This window comes from Balaenoptera ricei, chromosome X, assembly GCF_028023285.1.
Source record: "Balaenoptera ricei isolate mBalRic1 chromosome X, mBalRic1.hap2, whole genome shotgun sequence".
NCBI lineage: Eukaryota > Metazoa > Chordata > Mammalia > Artiodactyla > Balaenopteridae > Balaenoptera > Balaenoptera ricei.
The window spans coordinates 11,143,088-11,170,103 of record NC_082660.1 but is presented as its reverse complement, the minus strand read 5'-3'; the positions used below and the strand labels follow the sequence as shown (position 1 = coordinate 11,170,103).

The window sequence follows — 27,016 nt, the reverse complement described above, 5'->3', positions numbered from 1 at the left end:
ACACGCTGTGGGGAGAGATGGCTTCTAGACTGACATAGAAGGTACAGTGGGGAGTGATCCGTTTACAGATGCTTGAATATCCGCCACACATGGCAAGTTTAGCCGTGTGGGTAACTGGTCAACCATGCTAGACTAGGCTCTGCCTCCAGCTGTATCAGTTCCTATAAATGTTTCCCAGGTTATATTTCACAAGCTTCTTTCTGCTCACGGTGGCCAGCAGGGTCCGTAAGAGTTTTATCTGTGCATGTGGGATGACGATGACCAATATGGTGACTTCTGTTCTACAGGAGCCAGAGTTCCATGTTCGCAAATAAAATCATCTGCTGAAAACCTAAGAGCGCGGGCTTCTGCTGAGAGAGTATGATGCACTGAAGTGGTCCCCCAAATTCTCGAGTCCTTGGTTTCCCCTGCTGTTCTAAAACTAGACCCACAGCATGGGGTATACGGAGTCTACGAGAGAGATACATTGGAGGGAAACTTTAGCCTTGATCTAGTGGTGAATTTGGGACTGAACAGCATCATTCTTCTAACCCCACTTGTCTTTCTGAGCCAGGGAACAGCTGTGATATTTCCTTTGAAAGAAGCAGAATGCTCTAACCCTTTGGATGAAAGACTGTTTTGAAGTGGCAGCTGGGGATTTGGAAGGATGAGTTCTATTGTTAAAGGGCAAGTGCGTTACGCTGTAACACCTAGCCCTAACTCCAGATGATGAGAAAGGATGTGGGTTTGTTATCAAATTTTATCAGATTATATACCAGTGTCCCCATGTCAGCTGTTTACGTATTCTGCATCCTAGGTTCTTCTGTAGAAAGCCTTTCCGGACCCCTCTCCAATTTGAATTATATTTCCTCCTGTCCTTCCGTCTCTCTCTTTTCCCCCACCCACCATCCACTGGCTCTCCAGCAGCCTCTGTCTTGGCGCTCATCACGCTGTGCTATAGAAATTCTGTTACTCGTCTGCCTGCAGCATTAAACTGATCTCCTTGAAGGCAGAGGAGGCGTTTTATTTTGTTTGTATTCCCAGTGCCAAGCACAAAGTCCTGCGTGAATGAAACCTAAAGTAAAACTCAGAACCCAGCTCATGTCACAGAAAGGTGAATTTGTGGCAAGTCAAAATTGACCTTCCACAGCGGTGTTCTGTAGTGATGGAATGTCCTATATCTGTTCGGTCCAACATGGTCGCCACCAGCCCGCGCGGCTGCTGAGCATGTGAAATGTGGCTTATGCGATGGAGGAACTGAAGATTTGATTTTATTTTGAATAATTTAAATAGCCACATGTGCCTAATGGCCGCCATATTGGACAGCACAGTCTCAAGGCCACACTTCTCTATCCAGTAAGGACCAGATATAACTTTGTTAGCTAGGGAAGCAGGCGTTCATCTTGTTCCTAACTTCATCATGGAGGCTGAGAATGGGGGAGGTGGGGAATGACACAACACAAGAGAAAAGAGGTCTATTTTCTGTCTTATATAATGGAATACATCAAGGCCAGGGATTTTAGTTCCTCTCGGTTTGGGAGCCTGGAGAGCATCTGGACTTTTAGTTGCATTCCTCTCGCCTCACCTCAGCCCCTAGAAGGTCATAGGACAAAATAAGATTGACCTCCGTCATCCTCGTTCACAAATCTCAAGTGTCCAAAGCTCTTTAAGGTACTGACTTGCTAGTGCACTTGAACTGTATTGTGTGCTGGGTCCCATCTTAGGCAGTTTCATCAGTCCATTTCAGGGAGGTTGGTCTTCATGAAAACAGCTGGTCACCTTTTGAAATGAAAGGAAGCACACTTTCTTATGCGGGCCCGACCTTTTTATTTTCCAATGAACTGAAGAGAGGTCGGGTAGTGAGTGTATAGTCACCGCTTGGGGTAGGTTTAAGCAAATGCTAGTTTAGAATGGGACGCTCATCAAAATGGAAAAGCCTAGCTCGTGTTTCTCGCTGTGGTAGTCATTCCCTGTCTACTGTTAAAGACCGTTGGGGTGAAAGACATTTAGCAGCCTTAATGTGCTTGCCCTGAAGTCATGAACTGCTCTGGATTGCTGTTAAACATCGTAATGCTTTCAGAGTTCGATTTCCCCGACAAGCCATTTACTTAAGGGTCTGGATAATGTAAACAGGGATGGGAGGTCACGAGAGGTACTGACATTATCCCGAGGCCAGCACTGCTCTACTGAAACGTAAATGTCTCCAAACTGAACATGTCACCTGACTGCCCCCGGGGAGGTCTTTATGGACATCTCAAGTCAACGTTGATTTTAAAAATGAATGAAAGTCTTATTCCTCTCAAGATTGAAGCGTGAACTGGGGCTCTCTCCTTCATTTCACTTCATGGATGCTCATTTTGTCTTTTTTTTTTTCCCCCCTCCTCTGTTCCTTTTCCCTCTTCAAGTAGTTAAATGTCACCCACCAGTTCGGGGTTCTTTCTTGCTCTGAACGTTTGTGTTGGAGGGCGGCAGGTGGAAGCCGGGGTGGGGGTGGGGGGCTGTGATTAAATTGCTTGTGCTGCCTGGCCCAGGGGAACATTTTTATTTAAAAGTTGAGCTAATTTCTGATATTGACATGAATGAAACTTGAGTGGACCCACTTGAGCGGATCTGGGTGACTTGGTACTTCTAGGGACCAACATGCCCACCACCTTTCCAAAATGATTCCCTTGATATTTTTCTGACCACAGCAATAGCGTAATTACTGCATTTGACTCTTCTGGCTGCCCAGGAGGTCAAAGGCTCGGGGAAAGCCAATGGCTGCTGCAGAAACAAGAGAAATGGGTACCCGAAACCCCAGAAGGCTGAGGTTGGGGGGAACTTGACGGTCTCTTTTCTTCATAGAACCGCAGCCTCACTGCAGGCCTTTTGACATTGCGAGTGGGATGACTGCTGCTCGTTGTCACTTGAGCAGGGGGCCCCTAACCCTGACCCCGGGTCCATCAAGAACTTGTAGAATTGTGCCTTACTCCCTAACTATTTGTCAGTTGGCTGCTCTGCCACTCACCCCGAGCAAGTTAAGCTACACATTTCCTCTTGGAGCCCCCGAGTCCTCACCCACAGAATGGGAGATGACCACAGCTCCCCCTCTGGTCCTTGGGACGCTGAGCTATTATCCATAGAGCATGCGCGGGAAGATGGACGAGTCGAGTCTTCTCTGTTAATGTGTGGCCTTCACAAAGGCGGAAGGCGTCTTGCCCTTAACAGCGGCGTTTTCTCCCCTCTGGGTCCAGGCTGCTTCGAATGCTGCATCAAGTGTCTGGGCGGAGTCCCCTACGCCTCCCTGGTGGCCACCATCCTCTGCTTCTCCGGGGTCGCCTTGTTCTGCGGCTGTGGGCACGTGGCTCTCGCGGGCACCGTGGCGATCCTCGAGCAACACTTCTCCACCAACACCAGTGACCACGCCCTGCTGAGCGAAGTGTAAGTACCTGCTTCCTTTGAAGATGTATTGAAAGTGCCACCACCGCGGGCGGGTTCACAGGAAGACTGCAGTGCGCTCACCTGGGAGAAAATAGATGCTTTTCATTCACGCTCCCTGGAGGCAGATAGGAAGAGGTCCGGGAGAGAAGGAAAAAGGGCCAAGAGTGCAGTGGGTGTTTGGGACCTGGGGTGGGATCGCACCAGGGTGCACACATAGGACCCTCTGCACACAGTGGCCGAGGGGCACGGTGGCAATACTGCCAGTCCTCCCACCAGGAGTTATCGTGGTTCCCAAGTAGCGGGCGCCCTCTAGTGTTGTCACAGAAAACGGCCCAACTCTAAGTCTACAGGAACAGGACTTGGACATTCATTCTTCAAGCAGAAGAAAACTCCCCGGGTGTCCTCCAGTTCAGAAGAGGGGGCGTTTTAGGGGTTCAGCCTCAGCCTTCCCGCTCTGGAATCATTCTCTGGAGTCGCAACAACTCCCACGCGTGGATTCGCTAACCGTTCATGCTCGGCAGCAATGAATTTAGTTCCTTCGTATATTTTCCCCTTGCCCTTCAGTGTTTTCTTTTTCCTTCCCTGACTACCAGGGTTTGACAGTCTTTAGGTATCTTGTGACTGGAAGAAACTTTTGAAAAAGGCACGAGTGAATTTTTATGGAACAATGACGGGATCCTGTGGGAAGAGTCCTTAGGGAACTTTATCTGTTCAGCAAATGATTCCAGAGAAATGAGCAGCAGTGGGGGAGGCTATGAGGAGGAGGAAGCAGGACAGTGGGCTCGTTGAGTGGCAAACGTGTACAAAACAGACCAAGAAATACTCACCATGACTGAGCCTGGGGAAGGTGTGTTAGTTTAGTTAGCTGGTAATCTTGAGGAGTGGCTCTCAAACTTCCAGCAATCTTTTAAAAAAATCCCCATGTCCATGTCTCACCCCAGGCTAATTAAGTCATGACCTCTGGGGATAGGATGCAGTTAGCTGTTGTCTGTAAAGCTCACCAGGTGGTTCCAGCCCGCGGCCAAAGGTTGTCAGCTGCATCGCTGTTGGCTTTCATAGGACAAAATTAGATGTGAATTAACTTTTTGTATCTTAACTTTTTGTATCTACTTGATACATTATCATTTGGGTAATGAGAATGTCTGTGCAGAAAGCGTTTAGCCCACGTTACTCCCTAAAGCAGCCCTCGGTGCTTACTTAGGGGTTTTATCAGAATAACATTAAGCACTAGGCCTGGTTGGGAGGCACTTTGATATGGTGGAAGGAACATGTCGTCCACTGGACCAGCGTTTAAATGCTGGCTGTGTGTGTATCCTTGGAGGAGTGACTTTAACTCGTCAATGTCTGCATTTATAAGTAATCTCCTAAGTATTAAAAGATTCCAACTGGGCCCCTGTGCAAAGGAAACTTCTCCCTTGTCTGGGAAGGTTGCTCACCTTGGAAGAAAGGCTCAGGTTGCGGTGGGCTGGGCAGGGATGCCTGCCTGCAATGCCCCATGAGCCCACCGAAGCCATCAGCAGGGCAAGTGATGTCACCCTCACGGCCCCCCCCCCCCCCCCCGCCCAGAGGCCAAAAACGTCTGTTAACCACTTGCACCTTCTTCTTTTCCTAGAATACAACTGATGCAGTATGTCATCTATGGAATTGCGTCCTTTTTCTTCTTGTACGGGATCATTCTGTTGGCAGAAGGCTTCTACACCACGAGCGCAGTGAAAGAGCTGCACGGGGAGTTTAAAACAACCGCCTGCGGCCGGTGCATCAGTGGGATGGTGAGTACGAATCTCTGATGACTGCTACCCAGCCAGAGCCACACCTCCATGTGTTTCTTTGTTTGGTAAAAGCTAACTGAGAGTACGTGCAGAGTCCATGACAGAAGGAGCGTTCGTTCCAGCTTAGAGTCAGGAATATGAAAAAACCCTCAACATGTTGAGGAGAAATTAAAATCTATGGCTGGTAGGATGAAATCAAGCATTTCTCTTATCAACGTCCAGATAACAAGGGTATTGAAGATTTTTCAAATATAAAGTCCCCACTATGAAAGGAGATAGTTTTCCTATCGTCTCACCGCTCTCCTTCATTTATCTTTGAATGTGGTTTGTGGCCACGCAGACTCGCCCATACTATGACGAATGGTCAGAATCCCTCTGGCAGTGGTGACCAAGCATGTTTCCTACTAAGCACCTCGCTGGGGACTGTCCTCCAGAAGTTTAGAGCCTAAAGAGGGGGGTTAAGCAGGCTCCAGAGCTGGCCCGCCGCCTCTTTTTATCCACCTATGAGCTGGGGAAAACAACAAAGGAATAATACCTTAGGACACACGCAACTCCACGCAATTCCAGGTTTGAGGGCCATAATAGAGTTTCTGCCACAGCCCTTCGTTGACACGGCGGCTGCGGTCACGCTGTAACAGCGGCGCTGAGGAGCGTCTGTGACCGCAGGTGGCCTGCGGAGCCTGACCCGTCCCCTCTCCGGCCTTTTGCGGGCAATGTTTGCTGACCTCTGGCCTAGAGGAGGACAGCGCTTAAAAGGGGCTCATTAAGAGGCAGGGTTAGAAAGTGCCGTTTCACAGAAGGAAAGTCAGGGCTGGAGGGAGAGGTGGGAAAGGGGCGCTTATGGAGATTGATTTGGGGCACGCTGAAGTGGAGCTCGTAAGCGCCTGGGCCGAGCAGGGGGCTGGCGGTTGAGCCAGTGGTCAGATGTGACGAAACAGTTGGGGAGTGGAGGGAGACGCGCTCACACGGAGGCGGAAAGCCCAGGCTGGCCGAGGAAGGCACGGAAGGGAGGAGGAGGATAGGCACCCTCGCTGCGGGGCCGCGGCCCCCGGGGGGCACCGACCGAGCTCTCTGCTGTCACGAGGTACGGACGCAGAGCCTGTCTGAAAAGACACGGAGCGCCCAGTGTTCCTACAAATCCTCCTTAAGGGAGGCACAGAGAGTGTGGTTACGTCTTTGTGCCTGGATGGGAGCCCGGGTATGAAGGGGCCGGGACGCGTGCGCATTGAGGTTAAGGCTGGACGCGTCCCTGGCAGCTGCTCCTGGCAGGCCCTCAGGTCCCGCGAGCGGCAGCAGAGCTGTGTGCCCAGGGCCGGGGGGCCCAGGGAGGGCGGCGGGCAGAATCACCGGGGCCCCGCGGCTCCCGGCGTGGAGGAGGAGGAGGACCCAGCCTGAGCAGAGCAGCCCGGAGAAGAGGGGCTGCGGCCTGGCTGGCAGGGGAGGCTGGAGCCCAGAGGAGCGAAAGGATGCTGCTGGGCGAGCAGACCGGGGCCAGAGCAGGAGAGGCCTCGGCCGCCGCGCTGGGCATGGACTCGAAAGCCAGGCGGGCTGTGACAGGACCGCGCCCAGGGCAGAGCGAGGGAGGAGAGGCGAGCACGAGGGGACCGAGCGCGAGACTCGTGGCGCGTGGTGAGCGAGAGCGGAGAAGAGGGGACAGAGGCAAAGCCCGCGGGCGAGGCGGGCTCCGGGGTTGGCTGCTCGGGGGTTGAGCGCGCGAGGAGGGGGCGAGCCGAGGAGGCTGCATGGCGTTGGGGCGCCGCGTGGGTGCGCGTTCTGGAAATATCAGACCCACAGCGTGTTTGAAACAGCCTTTTCAAAGCTCTTTGAAAAGCGCTAGTCCAAGCAGGTCAGGAAGAAAGGAAAGCAATACGCTCCTGTTCCTGGTGAAATCGCCCACGGCAGCACGTGGGCCAGCACGATGAAGCCCCTGCCCGCAGCCACTGCTGCTGTGGATCTTAAAGCTGAGAAACACAACAGAACAAAAAACTAGAGGGAAATGAGCATTTTATCAGGTCCACTGTGCACTAAGCTTGTGTTCACGGCTAGTGGAAACGTAGTAAAGGTGCAAGCATCTAATGCTTTTTAGTAATTTCACAGGCTCATGAAACTAGCCAAGTTCCTTTGGAGAAAGGGCTTCCTGTAGCAATGGCTGTTCTGCGGCCCATCTCTTACGTAAAAGAAAGGGAATTTGGGAAGCTGGTACGGAGTTATAATTCAGTGGCCTGCGAAAGCCTCCAGCCACTGTCCCCTGGTAAGCGCAGCACTGGTGTGTAGGAGGAGGCCCTGTCACCAACTGGCTCTGTGACCTTGGACGAGGGAGATCCTCTCGTGGCCACTCATGTCCTTGCTAAAAGAGGGACCCGCAAAGTTCCAAGACTTCCTTTGTCACTGCCGTGGTCCAGGTGGTGCTCTGACCGCGTCCCACAGGTTCGGTATCAGCTGGGAAATGCGTCATCATTCCTCCCTCCCGGGGGAGGTGCTTTGCCCTGGTCGGTGACGATTCTTTCTCCTTTTCGGCCTAGTTCGTCTTCCTCACCTATGTGCTGGGAGTGGCCTGGCTGGGCGTGTTTGGTTTCTCTGCGGTGCCCGTGTTTATGTTCTACAACATATGGTCAACCTGTGAAGTCATCAAGTCCCCCCAGACCAACGGGACAGCCGGGGTGGAGCAGATCTGTGTGGACATCCGGCAATACGGTACTTCCTTTTCATCTCCTCGATTCACTGGTATCCTCTTGTGCGTGTGTCTGGGCCTTAATTATTACATGGGCGTCTAAGCATCCAGCTGGGTTTCATCCATTCTATTGGAAGAGTTTATTTATTATTATACTCTTCCACTCAGTGTGCTCCATTTTCTGGATGGAAACATCAGTTAGGCTCTTAGTTCCTAAAAAGGGTCATTCAAAACTGTTACATTTGCTAGTTCAGTGTACAGTAAAAGAAACTTTTTTTAGAATGCAGTTCAATCAAAAAAGATGTGTGGATATCCACTCTAAAAAGAGTATATATTTTTCCTTCAACTTCTTTTCGGTTTTGTACCATCCAATTTTCCACCCAGAATATTGCATGCACTGTATAATCCAGCTACTCTGCACATTCACCTCTTTAAATCAGGTCTTTTTTAAATGACCATATTGCTTTAATATTGAAAAACAAAACATAAAACCCAGGTGTATTTTAAAGTCATCAGAAGGTACTCTAGCAAAGCCAGCTGTTGGGAAAAAAAAACCTGTTCACACATATATTCTAATGAGTGGGTCCTTACCCTCGGCAGCTAAGGTCGGTTCGTTTTGACAAGCCACAGAAGGGGCCAGGGCACCTCCTGTCCAGCACTGTAGACCCGACTTCCCCTGTTGAGGGAGAGAAGGCAGTTTCAGTAGTGCTTCTGGCCAGGATGGTAGGAAATCCTGTTCTTGGCAGAAACAACTAGGAGGAAAAGAAGAGTTTTCATTAGAAGTGAAGAGGAAATCATTGTTCTTTCAGAGCTTTTTTGCTTCTTATTTTGCCTATCTGGCTTCTCCTCAGCATCTTACCTTGAACCATAATATGAAACTCACCTAAAATTGCCCATGGGACTAATCTCTTCTGATAGAGCCAAAGGCTCACCCACGCTGTTCTTTAGGATGGATTGAAAACAGAGACTAAAGTTGATTTCTAAACTATTTGTAAGTGAATATCTAGATGCATGTATCATTTTCCCTCTTCTTAAATATTCTCTACAAATGTTTGGTCATCAGTAATCATTTTCTAAAATTTTCTGTATTTGAAACCAGTGGTTTTGTTTCCCATTCCTCTGAAGCAAAAAGACCTACTGTTTGGTCCACAGCAAAGATGGAAAGAATAAGGAGTATATTTTTAAAATCCTCCTTCCTTACCTCCTGGGAGAATGAGAACTTGACCCATGTCATATTTAAGCACACACCTAGGCCTTCACGGCAGAAAGAGCAGCCGCCGAACGGACGAGGTGCCTGCAGAGGTGAGCTGGGTACAGTGAGAGACACCACGGGCTGCGCGCTCTGTGCGGAAGGACAGTGGTTTTCCAAGTTTCCAATTGGAGCTTCAGTCCAGAAGCCTTTCCGAGATACTTGTAAAACACAACAAAAATGAATAGAAAAAGCAAAGACATTCATACAACGTGGAAACCCAAACTCTAGAACATAACCACTCTGTCGAATTGCCGTGAACCTTTCTGAGCACAGCCTCCCCGTTTCAGAACGGATCTTGGGGCAGACCACCGACAATAGAGCTTGAGGGGTAAGGCCGCAGACCATGAAATTCCGGGGGAGATGATCTTGTTTGGCCTCAGGAGGAGGAAGTGCCTGTGAGGGGGGTTGTCCTGCAGCTGTTGAACTAGAGCTCAGGACTATCAGCTCAACTAACCAAAGCAGAATTCGTAGGGAAAAAAATTGAGTTGTCTAATTCCCTTATGGACTAGTTAGTTGACTTTGCTCTTGCCCTGTTGTCCAAATAGGACTTTTTATTCCCAAGAGCTTGTTCTACAGGGAGCAGGTACATCGGTTGTTGAAGAACGTGGCCGGTCATTGTGTTGTAACTGCCACTGAAAGAGGTGGGGCCCGCTGAGAGCAGGGGCGCTGGACTCGGTACTAATCCCTAAGCTTCTGGTGGGATTCGCTTCCCAGGTATCATCCCTTGGAATGCTTTCCCAGGAAGAATGTGTGGCTCGGCCCTGGAGAACATCTGCAACACCAGTGAGGTAAGCCCCGCCCCCTGCACGGGCTCCTACCTGACCGCGGGGCAGCAGAGGCTGAGCGAAGGGCTTCTCCTAGGGACAGAGAGCGGGCGCTCTGCCTCCGTTCTTGACCTAGAACGTGGCCCTGGCCCAGCCCGCTGAGCGAGGAGCCTGCGCCAGCAGAGCGCTTTCTCCTCCTCTCTCGGCAGTAATTCGAGAGTGACCCCAGCCCTGCAGATCTGAACATACATGCAGACTCTTCTCTCTCACCTTCAGATAGCTTTTCAAAGTAGGACACCTGTCACAGAACCAAGGCAAATTGTCATAGAGAAGACGGCCCTGAATTTGTATACAAGCAAATTTTTATACATTGGCACTTGGGCTCACGTTTCCAGACGGAGTTGCTGCTGTTTCTTGTTCATCCTTAATTGGCCATAAGTCCTGACACACTAGGGTTTAAAATCTCTCTGCCCTAGAATAGTCTTTAGGCAGTGGTTTATAGCTGTTTGTTCACAAAAGCAAATTCTCCAATGCACGTGCAGAAGCTTGCATATTCGAGAGAATCCTGACGTGCTTTTGGAAGCCGCGAGCGACCGAGGTCAGCAGCGCCCGCCTACCTGGCTGCTCGCCGTGTCTGTCCAGGCTCGGGGCGCAGGCACGCTGGAGCAGTTATCCTATCCTGACGCCGGGGCCCAGCCCCTGCTACTCCGATGTAACTGGTCTGGGGGTCCAGCCTGGGCCGCAGGTGATTCCAGCAGGTGCCCAGCCCTAGAGGAGAAAGAGGGAGCTGCGCCCGGACCGGTGGAGGCCATTTCCTTCCACATCAAATGCTAACGTTGGTGCCCTGTTCTTTCCTAGTTCTACATGTCCTATCACCTGTTCATCGTGGCCTGTGCCGGAGCTGGCGCCACCGTCATTGCCTTGGTGAGTACAGGCCCCAGGACGGGCCCAGTGCAGTCCCCCCCTCCCCTGCAGTCACTATAGTAACAGATTTGCCTTCCAGCCAACAAGCCGGGGACTCGACCTTGGTTCAGTTTCCCCTGTGTAAACTTACCCCATGTCTAGATTGCAGGAAGTACGAGGTGGTGGACTTGGCATCCACGGTAGGTGATGCAGTTTGGATTCTGTGGAAAGAATCAGTTTGCTTCTGGTTAAAGCCATCTTATTGAGGGTATATTGCCGATTCATGAACAGCACTGACACGCAAAGCTGAATGAAGTTTTTTAACACACGTGTTTTCTCCGTAAGGCCCCTCGCAGCCTTCCTGCACTTAGGGACACTAGACAGCCCTTCGGCCCGCCAGTGAGGGAACGTGTAAAGAGCGAAGCCACAGAAATGCAAACTACATGGCACCAAATAGATTCTGAAAAGGACGCTTGGTTACAGCCTGAGAGTTGCCACAAGAAGGCAGAGTGGTGCCTTGGTTGCCTCAGCTTTCCCCCCACTCTGCATGTCCGAATGGCCGTGGCAGTGCCATGAGTGAGTCCTGACCTGGGAGTTACAGAGAAGTTTTAGCACGAAGGCAAATTCACAAATAGGGAGGCTGCAACCACACAGGTGTATGTTTGTGTGTGTATAACACTTGAGAGGGCTGGGCTTGTGGTGTCAAGAAATCTAAGACTCGTAGAGAGGAGGGGGGAAATCTCCCGTGCTCGGAAATGAGTCCTTCCCAGTTTTTCCAACCTTGACGTCATCCCTTCCCATTCCAATCCGGGAAAGAACCACCTGCTACCTCACAGGGGTGGGGCTGACCTGTTCTCTTCGCTGAGCAACAGGCAGGCAGAGCTGCTGAGTGGGCAGTGTGGGAAAGAACGAAGGGAAACAGGGCTCTTACCCTCATCTTTCTCACGCTGCTCACCCAGCTCTCTCTGTTTGTTATTTTTTTAAATACATCCAGTCTTTTTCATAAACATATTGAGGGGAGAGCAGAGGACTGACTTACTTATACGTGAAATGCCAAATATGAACTTTTGTGTGTGCCAGCTCTGAAAAAATCTTCTCTTGCGAGTATAAATAAATGGGAAAAAAAGAAACACACCGTAGGCTCTGAGCTGGCGCTCATCCCACCCGAGTTTAGAAGCGTCGGGGCGCCGGCCCTCATTGCCTGTATCTTACTGTCCTGTTCTGTTCTGTTCTCTTCCACCAGCTGATCTACATGATGGCTACTACATATAACTATGCGGTTTTGAAGTTTAAGAGTCGGGAAGATTGCTGCACTAAGTTCTAAATTGCATAAGGCCAATAACGAGCTTTAGAGAGCTATACTTGGTAGCATGAAGTATCACTGACCCCCAGACTAAAGCAGAGCCTAGGTTTCTGCAGTTTTGTTATAGTAATTTGTAAATCGCTTTAGTCAACTCATTGTGCATGGTAGATTAGTGAAATGACTTACCGTACATGAACTACAAAATAATGAGATCTGGCTATTTCCACCTTTTGGAAAGGATTCAGTTATGTACTGACTGACATGGGTGAGCAGCCACTGCAAAACTGAACTGAGAGGTACTACTGCTCAAAGTTTAAGTATTAAAACTTTGGAATACCTGCATTTTCCGTTATTTTTGCTTGTTTGATAACCAATTTCAGTGATGAAAACAAGCGCTGAAGATGAAATGGAGGAGAACCGTTTTCATCTGGACTTGATCTTGTCAGACCCTGGAAAATATTTTACAAATAGAGCCTGAGTTTGATTACAACATTATTTTAAATTTGATTACAACAGTTTCTTTACGATTACAGGGCTCACTACCAAATAAATGCCCCTCAAATAAGCCGACGAAAACTTGAAGAAAAAGAGCCCATTTGTTATCTCTGAAAAGAGGATTTATATGTAGTTTCATTTTCACACAACACCATCATTCCTTTCAGAGCCCCCAGAATTGACTGATAACCTCAAAGTGTTGGGTTTGGGTGAGTAGTAACTGATTCCTCATAGCCACTTCTCAAACTGCACGTAAGATTTTAATGGGGAGAGTAATTGTGCTTGGATCGGAAAGTCTCAAATATGTCGAGAAGGAAATAATATAAGGAACTTGAGATGTAGGTGTTGCGGGAAAGATGAGGAAAATAAGTGGGAAAGGAAGAAGTGTCTGCCACATCAACTGTCAAGAATGGTACTAAAGATGCTGACGTTTTGTGAAATGAAATCATGGCAGGTACGAAGTGAAAACTGTAGTTTCACCACCAACAATGTGTTAACACAGAGACTGCATGCTTTGCTTATAGTTCTTCATTTTTACATGTTAAATAATATGTAGTTTTATATTATTATTTACTCAAAATAAACATCGTTCACACTTTCAGGCCTTTGGGGGAATTATTTTTATCCACAGATAGCTAGGAAAGCAAGGTCTTTGCACAACACTGATCCTAAAATAACCACACAGCGTGTTTCTGAATTTCTGCCTTAACGTTCCCCTCAAAATGGTTAAAAAGCACCCTGTCGTATTTCACTTTTGCCTTTTCTTAACAGTAACTTTGGCCATTTTTTCCCAGCTCATTATGTTTGTGTGTGTACTAACTTTCCTTCAGCCTCTTAACATGAAGCGTCTTAGCAGAGCATGCGCTCAGCCTCCGACGCCTCTGAGAGCAGAAGGAGTATTAATACGGAATAACCGCCTCTCCCTTTTTCCAGTACAGAGCGTCTAATCTACCTCGCAGCTCGCTTTGCCTTCGCCCATGCTCACTAGCCATCATGCTCACCCTTCTTTTCCAGATCCACTTCCTCATGATACTGTCTTCTAACTGGGCTTACTTAAAGGATGCAAGCAAAATGCAGGCTTACCAGGATATCAAAGCAAAGGAAGAACAGGAACTGCAAGATATCCAGTCTCGGTCAAAAGAACAACTCAATTCTTACACATAAATGTTTGCCAGAGGGTCTCAGCCGACGAATTTACAGCTCTGACAAGTCATCAGACAGCTGCTCTGCAGTACAGATGTGTACCCCACCAAACAAACTCATGTAGAAGTCCAAACAAAAACACTTCACTGTCTGTCTCAAGCTGCTGGGATGTATTTCTAGGAAAACCTTCCAGTAGGTAAATCTTTTTTCTTTAGAACAGATATCGGAGGTTTCATGGGAGCCATTTTAAAAGGCAACACTTTGACAAAATGAGTGTTCATCCGTTTGAAAATCTCTGGCATGTTCACAATCCTACCAAGCCAGACAGGGGTATGATGTATTCTCACAGCCTATCTATCTATCTATCTATCTATCTATCTGTCTATCATCTTGATAGGGACCATGCCATACCAGCATCAGGGGGTGTGACCACAGATTCACTTAGGCCATCCGTTCTCAGATCAGTGTATCTAAAATAGGAGGTAAAGTGGAATTGACGTGAAGTTCCATTTCTGACAGACAGCTGACATTTATGAAGCTGGGGCTCAAAGATAAAGTGATTCTTACAATTGACCTTTTTTTTAAAAAATAGCTGACCTCCCCGCCTGCGGGACATATTAATTTCCTGATCCAATCAGAAATCTTCTTTTCCCAAGAATGTTAAAATGAGCCCATTATAATAATTAATTCTGCTACACCGACCATGGAAGAAGCTGGATTTCAACTGACAAACTTTCCAGAATCAATTTTATAACAGATTTCATTTTAATAAAGTGACCCAGTTGTCCTCATTCTTCTTGAGAAATGTCAGCTCTGCCTTAATGAGTATTTATTTGCTTTAAATTTCTAAGAACTTACACCAGGCAACCCCAAATCCTTCATAGAATTTTGTAACGCAAATGTTTTTCTTAATGGAGAAGTGTTACCTTATTAAAATGACCACCACTCAAAACCGTTTTTACATGGCCTGAATAGCGAGTTTACAGTTTCATACCGACTATCTAAAACCGAATTACCAACAGACCACAGACCTCCTACTTTTATAGACTTGAATACTGAAGTAATTTCAATTAGGGTTGGTATTTATTTCACTTTTTCTTATCTAAATCTTAGTTTCCTGGAATAATAAAGTTCAATGTTCAGCAAAAAACAAAACCAAAAAAACCCCACAAAAACAACAACAACAACAAAAACCAACTGCTTGCGTTTTAAGCCATCTTCGAAAGAAACTTGCCTTCTAAATCATTGTGTTTCAGAACATTAAGTGACTATAGGTATCGAGTATTAGTGATGGTAAACTTTGTGTTGTTCTTTATGAAATGATACATATAACTGTTGGGTGCATCAGTGCTTTTTAAAGGGGGCTGCATAATATAGGGTTAACTATGTATATTCATGTTAAGAATTAACTTGTGGTTTGGCTGTTTCCTGGATTTTTAAAACATATCCATGTGCAGAAATGTGTTAAAATGAAAGGAAGCATATACCTTTAGCAGATGCTATTAAAATTGAACATCAAGTATAATAGTTCATTTGGATTCTTTCTGTTGGTGGTGTTAATGCCTAAAAAAATGCCTATTGGGATCTTAACTTTTTTTTTTTTTTCTTTTTTATGGGGAGACATTCTCTTCTGTGTAGAACAGTTGTTCCAGAATAGCTTGGTGTTTTGTTTTGTTTTCCTGTTGCATGACAGACTTAAATATTCTTTCCAGCAGTGGAGGTGCTGTTTTGAGTCCAGTGTTCTAGAAGAGGCAGTGTCTAAAGCCTAATTTTACTTTTCTAATTCTGGTAGCCATTACCAGGAATTTTTGAAAGTTTTGTTTAAGTAGTCTAATATTTTTTATGTAAAGAGCATTAAATTTTGCTATGTATACATTTTTGTAACCTAACAGTGAATCAATATTTTCTATCAGTGCCAAGGGCTTCCTGTAGTTCTATTCAAGTGTTACAATAAATATTTGTAGATAATAGTCAGTACTTGTGTATGCTTATTTTAAAGATCTATTTAGGTGGCAATAGCTGTGGATGTATTAAGAGAAATGAAATAAAAATTATAGCTTCGTTCACTTGCCTTTTTACCATACATAAATACTGTCCTCCTCTGTCCTCGGTATGGTGTCATTTTTAAACAGTGTGCATAATCAAGATTCCACCTTTGTAATGGAGATCAAGTTTCTAACTGCTACATGCTTCATTTCTGACGGAAACCTCTTTTAAAGCAAGAGCAATTGGAGAAACCACCGTAACCCAACTGGGCTGTATTTTACATTCAGTGCCACTAACACTTTAGTTAGTTAGTATATAATTTTTCTGACTAGCGTCCTACTTGGTTATGGGATTAACACCAAGCTTTAAGTAAGTAAGTTTGGCGAAAGTGGAAACAATGAGGAACCTTCATAAAGGTCCGTGTCCCACTGGCTGTTTTGCAAACCCAAGATATAGACGTCTACTCAACAGCAGGGTCCTCCTGTGGACAGCACAGGGAACTCTACTCACTATTTTGTAATAAACTGTAAGGGGAAAGAGTCTGAAGAAGAGTACATATACATAGATAGATATGTATAACTAAATCAGTTTGCTGTACACCTGAAACACAGCACTGTAGATCAACTGTACTTCTTCAATTAAAAAACTCTACTGAGAGAACAACTATTTAGGTCAAACAGCCATTCGCTAAAGCAACAGAGCTAAATTTCTTACTTAGTATTTCAGTTTATCATCTCTTTACTTACTTACCTGTCATTTGGACTTTTTGCAGCTGACCTTTCTTAGTAACGACCGGCTTTTGTCACTACTGACACACTGACGTTTCTAACTGAGGGGCTCCGGCTTTTGTCACTATTGACACACTGACGTTTCTAACTGAGGGGCTGCCTCCGGCTCATCGCCCTTCATTCACGCTCAGCAGGAGAACCATCAGGAGCCCAAGCAGTACGCTGTTGGGCACACTGCTTAATACCTTCTGTTTATGGGGCATTGTGTGCAGTTATGAAGTTACAGAAGATCACATGCACTATCTTAATTACTGACAGCAATCCTGCCACAAAATATAGCAACCCCCAGAGGGTGAAGTAGAGACTTTTCCATTTCTCTAGTTATACCTTGTGCAACTTGATGTTTCAGAAATGAAAATCAAGTCAGAATTATGTAGGAGAGACCTACTCATGTAAACACCAACAAGCAAAATACTTTAAGTTCATTAAAAAGTGACGACCGAAGTTTCCACAATAACAGTTTTGAAAAAAGTCCTTTTAGGGCTTTCTAATACTATTATAGTCCTAATCCAGGCAAACCTCAGACGCTCTGGGTTCAGTTCCAGACCACTGCAATACAGCGACTATCACAGAGTAACATGAATTTTTTGGTTTCCCAGTGCATATAAAAGTGAGGTTTACACTATACTGTGTAGTCTATTAGCATGTGCGTAACATTATGTCTCAAAAAACAATATACATACCTTAATTAAAAGAGACTTCATTGCCGAAAATGCTATCCATCATCTGAGACTTCAGCGAGTGGTAAAATCTTTTTGCTAGTGGAGGGTTTGAAATATTGTTAGACTTACCAAAATGTGACACAGATACACAATGTGAGCAAATGCCCGTTGGAAAATTAGCACCAACAGATTTGCTCGACACAGGCTTGCCACAGACCTTCAATTTGTAAAAATCATAGTATCTGTGACACGCAACAAAGCAAAGCACAATAAAATGAGGCCTGCCTGTATTAAGATTTAAAAGAGGCGATCCGCTTTGTTATTACTTATCTTTTCCTAAATGGTGTCAGCTTTTGCCAGCTAGTGCTAATTTATTCTTGGGAGTTTGTGAAAAATTACAGATTTAAGGTAAGTTTTCAAAATGCGTATTAGGATGAGTAAAACTACAGAAAGTTTTAAGGAAAGAAAAATACAAATAGAGGTCAGTCAGGTTTGGCAAAGAACGTTCTTTGTCTAAACTGCCCCTCAATCTTCCTGTTTTGATATTTAAACGTTATCGTACCTACCTGGGGAAGACTTAAACAGACTCCGTTCAGGGGGTCTTGCAGAGGCAGGAGCAGGCAGCCTGCAGGGGAGTGGCTCCCATTTCAAAAGCTGTATTCACAGGCATCCGAGATGATACAGCCATCTGAAATGCTACATAAAGAGATGACTTACCTTTCTTTAAACAGACTCTAACCTCATATGGAGTGTTAAGATGACTACTTAGGCTTATATGTGGAATCTAAAAACAAAGGGTACCAATGAACTTATTTACGAAACAGAAGTAGAGTCACAGAGATTGGTGACTGTAAGTTTGTCTTCTAAGGGGAAAGGTTGGGGGGAGGGATAAATTAGGAGCTTGGGATTAACAGATACACACTACTATACATAAAATAGGTAACTAATAAGGACCTACTGTATAGCACAGGGAACTCTACTCAATACTCTGTAATGGCCTATCTGGGAAAAGAATCTAAAAGAAAAAAAACCAGTGGATATATGTATATGTATAACTGATTCACTTTGCTGTATACCTGAAACTAACAACATTGTAAATCAACTATGCTCTAATAAAAATTAAAAAAAAAAAAATACTACTACTTAGAATTTAAGTTGACTGACAGAAAAACAAAATGAAGCTACGAAACCCCAAGCTAGAAAACTGAAAGAAAACAATAAATTATTTAGACAAGGGCTTTGAAAATATAAGCTGGGGGGAAAAGTGAGTAATACTAGAAAGTGTTAAAAAGTTATCTGAGAAGGGCTTCCCTGGTGGCGCAGTGGTTAAGAATCCGCCTGCCAATGCAGGGGACACACGTTTGAGCCCTGGTCCGGGAAGATCCCACATGCCGCGGAGCAACTAAGCCCATGAGCCACAACTACTGAGCCTGCGCTCTAGAGCCCGTGAGCCACAACTACTGAAGCCCGTGCACCTAGAGCCCGTGCTCCACAACAAGAGAAGCCACCACAATGACAAGCCCACAGGCCACAAAGAAGAGTAGCCCCTGCTCGCCACAACTAGAGAAAACCTGCCGGCAGCAACGAAGACCCAATGCAGCCAAAAATAAATACATTAAAAAAAAAAAAAGTTATCTGAGGGTTTAGGTCTAAGACAGTGACCTAGGAGGCTGCTGAACTCCCCCTCCTCCCATGGACACACCGAATATACCACCGCACACAGAGCAAGTTTTTCTGAAAGAAAGAAAGAAAACTAGCTGAGCTACTCTTACACATCTAGCAAACAAGAAAATACCCACATCAAAACAGGCAGGAAAGGCTCAGACATACTCTCACCATAAACCCTAACTCTGGCACACCACCCACCATACACTCAGGTGGGCACCCCCAACTCCAAAGTGCTCCCTGAAGAGCAAAGGGTTTGGACCCCACATCTAGCACCCCAGCACCCCAACTTTTAAGACTTCCACCTAAGAAATGCCCCACCCCCCCGCCAAACACCTAGTTTTGGGACTTGTGTCCAAGAAACCCACAAGACTATAACAGAGTTCTTAGCCAGCTCTAGAGGACTCACCAACTCCTAGTCTTTCCCTAAAAAGGGTCTATTTGCAGGTATTAAAAGCTGTTGCCTGACAGCCAGGCTTATTTAGCACACATCTAGAGGCTGACTGCCATCCTCCCCAGAGACCAAGAAAGCCACTGGACACCTCCTCCGCCTACCCCCTCTAGCCTGCTCCAAATCACCAGTATCTCCCAGGAAGGAGCTGGTACACACAGCTGTGCTCCAGCTTCAGCAGCTGCCGCCCGAGGGACAGATACCCAGATTGTCTGGCTCTGATGCCCAATAGGGCTTGCATTTACAAGTCCTACAGGACTGTAGCAAACAAAGCAACACTTCTTAACAGGCACAGGAGCACCCCCTGCAGCTATACACCCAGGCCAAGTGCGGAGGGAGCAGGCAAAAACCCCTATCTCCCAGATTACGCCAAAAGGGCCTAACTACACACTTCCCCAGCTGCCATCTGAGGGTTCAGCTTCCAATCAACCTGCATCTAGGTGCTGACTGTGATCCTCCCCACTGGGACACTGACCAGTCTTAACACACCCTCAACTACCAAGAAGCACCAAGAACAAAGAAGGCAGCTTGGATTGTTACAAAGGTTTGAGATGCAACCAAAAGCTTGGGCTGGGCTGATCAATAAAGTTCATCTCCTGCATGAGACCACTCTGTCAAGCCTGGGAGAGGTGGCTGTTTTATCTAATGCACAGACAGTCAAGGAAAATGAAGAAACAATGGACTATATTCCAAACAAAAGATCAAGATAAAACTCCAGAAACAGACCTTAATGAAATGGAAATAAGCGACTTACCTGAGAGTTCAAAGTAACAGTCATACAGATGCTCACCGAGGTCGGGAGAACAATGCATGAACAAAGTGAGAATTTCAACAAATACCTAAAAGCACCAAACACATCACATGGCTGAAGAATACAATTACTGAAAAATTCAACAGAGGGCCTCAACGGCAGACTAGATTAAACCAAAGGATAAGCAAACTTGGAGACAGGTCACTGGCATTTATCCAGTCAGAGGAGCAAATAGAAAAAAGAATGAAAAAGAACGAAGATAACTTAAGGGACTTACAGGACACCATCAAGTGAGCCAATTATACACATTATAGAGGTCAATGACGGAGATGAGAAAGGGGCAGGAAGTTTATTGAAAGAAATAATGGCTGAAAACTTCCCTAACATGGGGAAAGAAACATCCAGATCCGCAAAGTCCAGAGAGTTCAAAAAAAGATGAATCCAAAGAGACACACACAGAGACACATTAATTTTGAATTGTCAAAAGCTAAAGACAAGAATCTGAAAAACAGCAAGAGAAAAACAACTTGTTACATGTAAGGGAATACTCATAAGACTATCAGCAGCAACTGTGCAGGCCAGAAGAGAATGAAATGACATATTCAAACTGCTCAAAGAGAAAAATTTCCAATCAAGGATACTATACCCAGCAAAGCTGTGCTTCACAACTGAAAGAGAGAGAGTTTTCCAGACAAGCAAAGGCTGAAGGGAGTTCATCACCACCAGAGCAGTCTTACAAGAAATGTTAAAGGAAGTTCTTCAAGCTAAAATGAAAAGATGCTAATTAGTGATGGGAAAACATATCAAAGTATTGATATAAAACTCACTGGTAAAGGTAAATATATAGTTAAATTCAAAATACTCTAATGTTGTTATAGTGGTGGGTAAATCACTTGTAACTCTAGCATTAAGGTTAAAAGACAAAAGGGTTGAAAATAACTATATAATAATTTGTTAATGGATACATGATGTAAGAAAGATATAAATTCTGACATCAAAAACAAAATGGAGGGAGTGTATAAATGTAGAGCTTTTGTATATGTTCAAAATTAAGTTATCAGCTTAAAATAGACTGTTATAAATATGTTTTATGTAATTCCCAGGGTAACCACAAAGCAAAAACCTATAACAGATACACAAAATAAATCTAAGCATAACACTACAGAACATCATCAAATCACAAAGGAAGAAAACGAGAGAGGAAAAAACAAAGGAATTACAAAACAATCAGAAAACAATAAAATGGCAAAAGTAAGTCCATACCTATCCATAATTACTTTAAATGTAAACAGACTCAGTTCTCAGATTAAAAAACACAGAGTGAAATGAATCACTTTTCTGTACACTTGAAACTAACACAACATTGTAAATTAACTCTACTTCAATTAAAAAAAAAAAGACACTGGCTGAATGGATAAAAAAAAACCATGAGCCACAAATATGCTGCCCAAAAGAGACTCACTTTAGCTTTAAGGACAAAGCAGATTGAAAGTAAAGGGAAGAGACAACCAGCAGTTGAGTGAGCAGGACGCATTGGGATGGCAGGGCGGATGCTCGTGGCCGGACCCGATCCTCACGGTGCACATTTCTCCGCTCAGGGCCGCAGACTGTGGACTGGCGCCCTGGAAATATTTTTTTCCAATGTCCCTTGGCAGGGTCTGACTGCCAGGGAGGGGGCAGATTCCTCCCTCCCCAACATGCGTCCTGGCCCATGCTTGGCTGGTTCCGGGGACTGGAATTCGTTTCCAAGTTTCACCGTAGGCCAGCCTCAGCCAGTGCAAGTACATTGAGAAATTTTCGCCATCATCTTCAGTCAATATCACACCCTTTGTGCATGCATGAAGAAAGTTTCCCTTTTCTCCCCTCGCTGCCGCCACAACAAAGGAACATCCATAAATGAGACCAAAAAAAAAAAAAAATGCAGTAATACTGAAAAATTTTTTTTAAAAGGGAAGGGAGGTAGGGACTTCCCTGGTGGTCCAGTGGTTAAGACTCCATGCTCTCAATGCAGGGGGCCTGGGTTCGATCCCTGGTCAGGGAACTAGATCCGATATGCTGCAACTAAAGATCCCTCATGCCACAACAAAGATCCCGCACACAGCAATGAAGATCCCGTGTGCCACAACTAAGACCCGGTGCAGCCAAATAAATAAATATTAAAAAATAAAATTAAGAAGTGAAGGGAGGGAAAAAAATATTCCATGCAAATAGAAGCCAAAGGAAAGCAGAGGTAGCTATACTTTTATTGGATAAAGTAGACTTTAAGCCAAAGACTGTAACAATAGACAAAGAAGGTCATTATGTAATGATATAGAGGTCAGTTCACCAAAAGAATATAACATTTGTAAATATTTATGTACCCAACATAAGAGCACCTAAATATATAAAGCAAATATCAACAGATTAGGGAATTCCCTGGTGGTCCAATGGTTAGGACGTGGTGCTTCCACTGCTGAAGGCCCAGGTTCCGTACCTGGTTGGGGTCCTAAGATCCCATAAGCCGCATGGTGCAGCCAAAAAACATGTATTATATATATATTAACTACATACATACATATATATACACACACACACATATATATATATATATACACACACACAGACCTGAAGGGAGAATTGGATCGCAATACAATAACAATAGGGGGCTTCAATACCCCACTTTCAACAATGGATACATAATCCAGACAGAAAGTCAGTAAGGAAACACTGGATGAAATAACATGTTGGACCAAATGGACTTAATAGATATTTAGAGAACATTCCATCCAACAGGAGCAAAATACACATTCTTCTCAAGCATACGTGAAATAGTCTCTAGAACAGGTCATATGTTAGGCCACAACACAAGTCTTAACCAATTTAAGAGGACTGAAATCATATACCAAGCATCTTTTCCAACTACGATGGTATGACACTAAAAATGGATTATGAGAAGAAAACTGGAAAATTCAAAAATACATGAAAATTAAACAACATGCTCCTGAACAACATATGGATTGAAAAATAAAGCAAGAGAAATCAAAAAGCTTCTTGAGACAAATGAAAATGGAAACACAATATACCAAAACTTATGGGATGCAGCAAAAGCAATTCTAGTAGGGCAGTTCAGAGCAATAAACGTCTACATTAAGAAACGAGAAAGATGTCAAATACCCAACCTAACTTTACACCTCAAGGAACTAGAAAAAGAACTAAGCCCAAAGTTAGCAAAAGGAAGAAAATAAAGATCAGAGTGCAAATAAATGAAATAGAAACTAAAAAGACAATAGAAAAGACCAATGAAACTAAGAACTGGTTTTTAAAAACAAAACTGACAAGCCAAAAAAAAGAGAGGACTCAAGAATTATAAATGAAAGAGGAGACATTACAACTGACACCACACAAATACACAGGATCATAAGAGATGGCAGTGAACAATTAAATGCCAACAGACTGGACAACCTAGCAGAAATGGATAAATTCCTAGAAACATACAACCTTCCAAGACTGGATCATGAAGAAATAGAAAATTTGGAGATACCAATTACTAGTAAGGAGACTGAATCAGTAATCAGAAATCTCCCAACAAAAAAAAGATCAGACGGATTCACTGGTGAATTCTACTAAACATTTAAAGAGTTAACTCCAATTCTTCTCAAATTCCTCTAAAAAATAGAAGAGGAGGGAACACTTCCAAACTCATTTTATAAGTCTAGCATTAACCCAAGACACAAATCAGACAAAGACACTGTAAGAAAATTACAGGTCAATACGCTTGATGAACATAGATGCAAAAATCCTCAACAAAACATTAGCAAACAGAATTCAAGAGGACTTTAAAAAGATCACACACCATGATCAAATGAGATTTAGTCTAGGGATGCAAGGATGGTTCAAAATGGGCAGGTCAATCAATGCAAAACACTACCTTAACAAAATGAAGGATAAAAATAACATGACTGTCACATTAGATGACACAATTCCACATCCTTTCATGATAAAAAAAACTCTCGACAAACTGAGTATAGAGGGAATGTGCCACAACATAATAAAAGCTACATATGACAGACAAGCCCACAGGTACCATCATTCTCAACAGTGAGAAGCTGAAAGCTGTTCCTCTAAGATCAGGAACAAGATAAGGATGTGTACTCTTCGCCACTTTATTCAACATAGTACTTGAAGACCTAGCCAGAGCAATTAGGCAATGAATATTAACAATGAACTATCAGAAAGAGAAATTAAGTGAACATACCATTTACAATTACATCAAAAAGAGTAAAACAAGCTCATGCAGCTCAATATTAAACAACCCAATCCAAAAATGGGCAGAAGACCTAAATAGACATTTCTCCAAAGAAGACATACAGATGGCCAAGAGGCACATGAAAAGATGCCCAACATCACTAATTATTAGAGAAATGCAAATCAAAACTACAGTGAGGTATCACCTCACACCGGTTAGAATGGGCAGCATCAGAAAATCTACAAACAACAAATGCTGGAGAGGGTGTGGAGAAAAGGGAACACTCTTGCACTGTTGGTGGGAATGTAAATTGATACAGCCACTATGGAGAACAGTATGGAGGTTCCTTAAAAAAACTAAAAATAGAATTACCATATGACCCAGCAATTCCACTACTGGGCATATACCCAGAGAAAACCATAATTCAAAAAGACACATGCACCCCAATGTTCACTGCAGCACTATTTACAATAGCCAGGTCATGGAACTAACCTAAATGCCCATCGAAAGATGAATGGATTAAGAGGATGTGGTACATACATACAATGGAATATTACTCAGCCATAAAAAGGAACAAAATTGAGTCATCAGTTGAGACGTGGATGGATCTAAAGACTGTCATACAGAGTGAAGTAAGTCAGAAAGAGAAAAACAAATATCGTATATTAACACATGTATGTGGAAACTAGAAAAATGGTACAGATGAACCGGTTTGCAAGGCAGAAATAGAGACAAAGATGTAGAGAACAAACGTATGGACCCAAGGGGGGAAAGTGGGGGGGAGGGGGGGGGGTTGGTGGTGGTGGGATGACTTAGGAGATTGGGATTGACATATATGCACTAATATGTATAAAACAGATAACTAATAAGAACCTGCTGTATAATAAATAAATTTTGAAAAAAGACTAAAACACTTAGAAATAAATTTAACCAAGGAGATCAAAGATCTGTACACTGAAAACTATAAGACACTGATGAAAGAAACCAAAGACAATATAAATAAATGGAAAGATATTCCATGCTCATGGATTGGAAGAATATTGTTAAAGTGTCCATTCTCCCCAAAGCAATCTACAGATTTAATGCAATCCCTATGAAAATTCGAAAGGCATTTTTCACAGAAATAGAAAAAACAATGCTATACTTAGTAATTGTAAATTACACCACAAAATAAAATAAAACCCCATATAGGTAAAGCAATTTTAAGAAAAAACACAGTTGGAAGCATCATTCTTCCTGACCTCAAGCTATACAACAAAGCTATAGTCATCAAAACAGTATGCTATTGGCATAAAAACAGACATATAGATCAATGGAACAGAATACAGAGCCCAGAAATAAACCCATGTATATATGGTCAACTGATTTCTAACAAAGGAGCCAAGACTATATAAGAGGGAAAAAATAGCCTCATCAATAAGTGGTGTTGGGAAAATTGTATAGGTGAGTGCAAAAGAATGAAACTTGACCCCTATCTTACACCATACACAAAAGTCAACTCCAAACGGATTAAAGACTTGAACATAAGACCTGAAACCATAAAATTCCCAGAGGAAAACATAGGGGATAAACATTGGTCTTGATGATGATTTTCTTTATTTTTGCTTTTTGTATCTAATCAAACAAGTGAGACTACACTAATTAAAAAGCTTCTGCACAGCAAATAATCAGCAAAATGAAAAGGTAATTTACAGAATGGGAGAAAATATTTGCAAACCATGTTTCTGATAAAGGGATAATATCCCAAATATATAAAGAACTCATACAACTCAATAGCAAAAAAAAAAAAACAAGCAGCCATTCAACTAAAAAATGGGCAGAGGAACTAAATGGACAATTTCTCCAGAGACAACATACGAGTGGCTAACAGGTACATGAAAAGGTGCTCAACTTAACTAATCATCAGGGCAATGCAAATCCAAACCACAATGAGATGTCACCTTATACGTGTTTAAATAGCTATCATCAAAAAGATAAGCGATAACAAGTGTTGAGGATGTGGAAAAAAGGGGATCCTTGTGCACCGCTGGTGGGAATGTAAATTGGTACAGCCACTATGAAAACACTACGGAGTTACCTCAAAAAATTAAAAATGGAACTACCATATGATCTAGCAACTCCACTTCCGGGTAAAGGAAATGAAAACACGATCTTGAAGAGATATCTGCATTGCTATGTTCATTGCAGCATTATTCACAACAGCCAAGATAGGAAACGACCTGAGCATCCATCAAAGGTTGAATGAATAAAGAAAATGTGGTATACATACCCACAATGGAATATTATTCAGCCATGAGAAAAAAGGAAATTCTGCCATTTGCACCAGCATGGCTGGACCTTGAGGGCATTATGTTAAGTGACACAAGGTAGACAAAGACAAGTTCTGTATGACCTTATACGTGGAATCTAAAAAAGCTGAACTCGTAGAAACAGACAAAAATGGTGGTTACCAAGGGCTGGGGGTGGGGAAGAGGAGATGTTGGTCTAAGAGCAAAAACTTGCAGTTGGAAGATGAGTTAAGTTCAGGGGATCTAATGTACAGCAGGGTGATTATAGTTCATACTGTATCATATGCTTGAAAGTTGCTGAGAGTAGATCTTAAATATTGTCACCAAGTGGTAATTATGTGGCATGATGCAGGTGTTAATGCTATGGTGTTTATCAGTTTGCAATATAAGTATATCAAATCAACATGTTCCATACCTTAAACTCACACAATGTTATACGTCCATTATATCTCAAAGCTGGAAGGAAAAAAACAAAGTTATCTGAGGTGCTGTTGAAAGGGA

The 27,016-nt window shown here is 44.0% G+C and overlaps 1 protein-coding gene and 1 long non-coding RNA gene across 9 annotated transcripts in view; one reads left to right on the top strand and one right to left on the bottom strand.

Moving 5' to 3' along the window:
• GPM6B (glycoprotein M6B) overlaps positions 1–15,673 on the top strand; it is a 150,610-nt gene extending 134,937 nt beyond the window's left edge. For 3 of the 4 annotated variants that reach the window (XM_059909932.1, XM_059909934.1, XM_059909931.1), the window contains 6 exons: positions 3,213–3,399; positions 5,012–5,168; positions 7,691–7,862; positions 9,806–9,879; positions 10,714–10,779; positions 12,002–15,673. In XM_059909932.1, the coding sequence (XP_059765915.1) occupies positions 3,213–3,399; positions 5,012–5,168; positions 7,691–7,862; positions 9,806–9,879; positions 10,714–10,779; positions 12,002–12,082 (737 nt within the window). In that variant the 3' untranslated portion in view covers positions 12,083–15,673. The remainder of the gene's footprint in view (positions 1–3,212; positions 3,400–5,011; positions 5,169–7,690; positions 7,863–9,805; positions 9,880–10,713; positions 10,780–12,001) is intronic. The other variant, XM_059909933.1, reaches the window with a different exon arrangement.
• LOC132356835 (uncharacterized) lies at positions 1,224–12,519 on the bottom strand. 5 transcript variants are annotated; one of them, XR_009500121.1, is made up of 7 exons: positions 12,399–12,519; positions 10,910–10,979; positions 10,243–10,623; positions 9,088–10,153; positions 8,431–8,591; positions 4,227–4,449; positions 1,224–3,480 (listed from the first exon to the last, which is right to left on the bottom strand). It is a non-coding gene; the product is annotated as an uncharacterized LOC132356835 (long non-coding RNA). The 5 variants fall into 5 exon arrangements; XR_009500124.1 differs by having other exon boundaries at positions 10,473–10,623; XR_009500122.1 differs by having other exon boundaries at positions 8,431–8,515; positions 9,041–10,623.
• Positions 15,674–27,016: the final 11,343 nt, after the last annotated feature.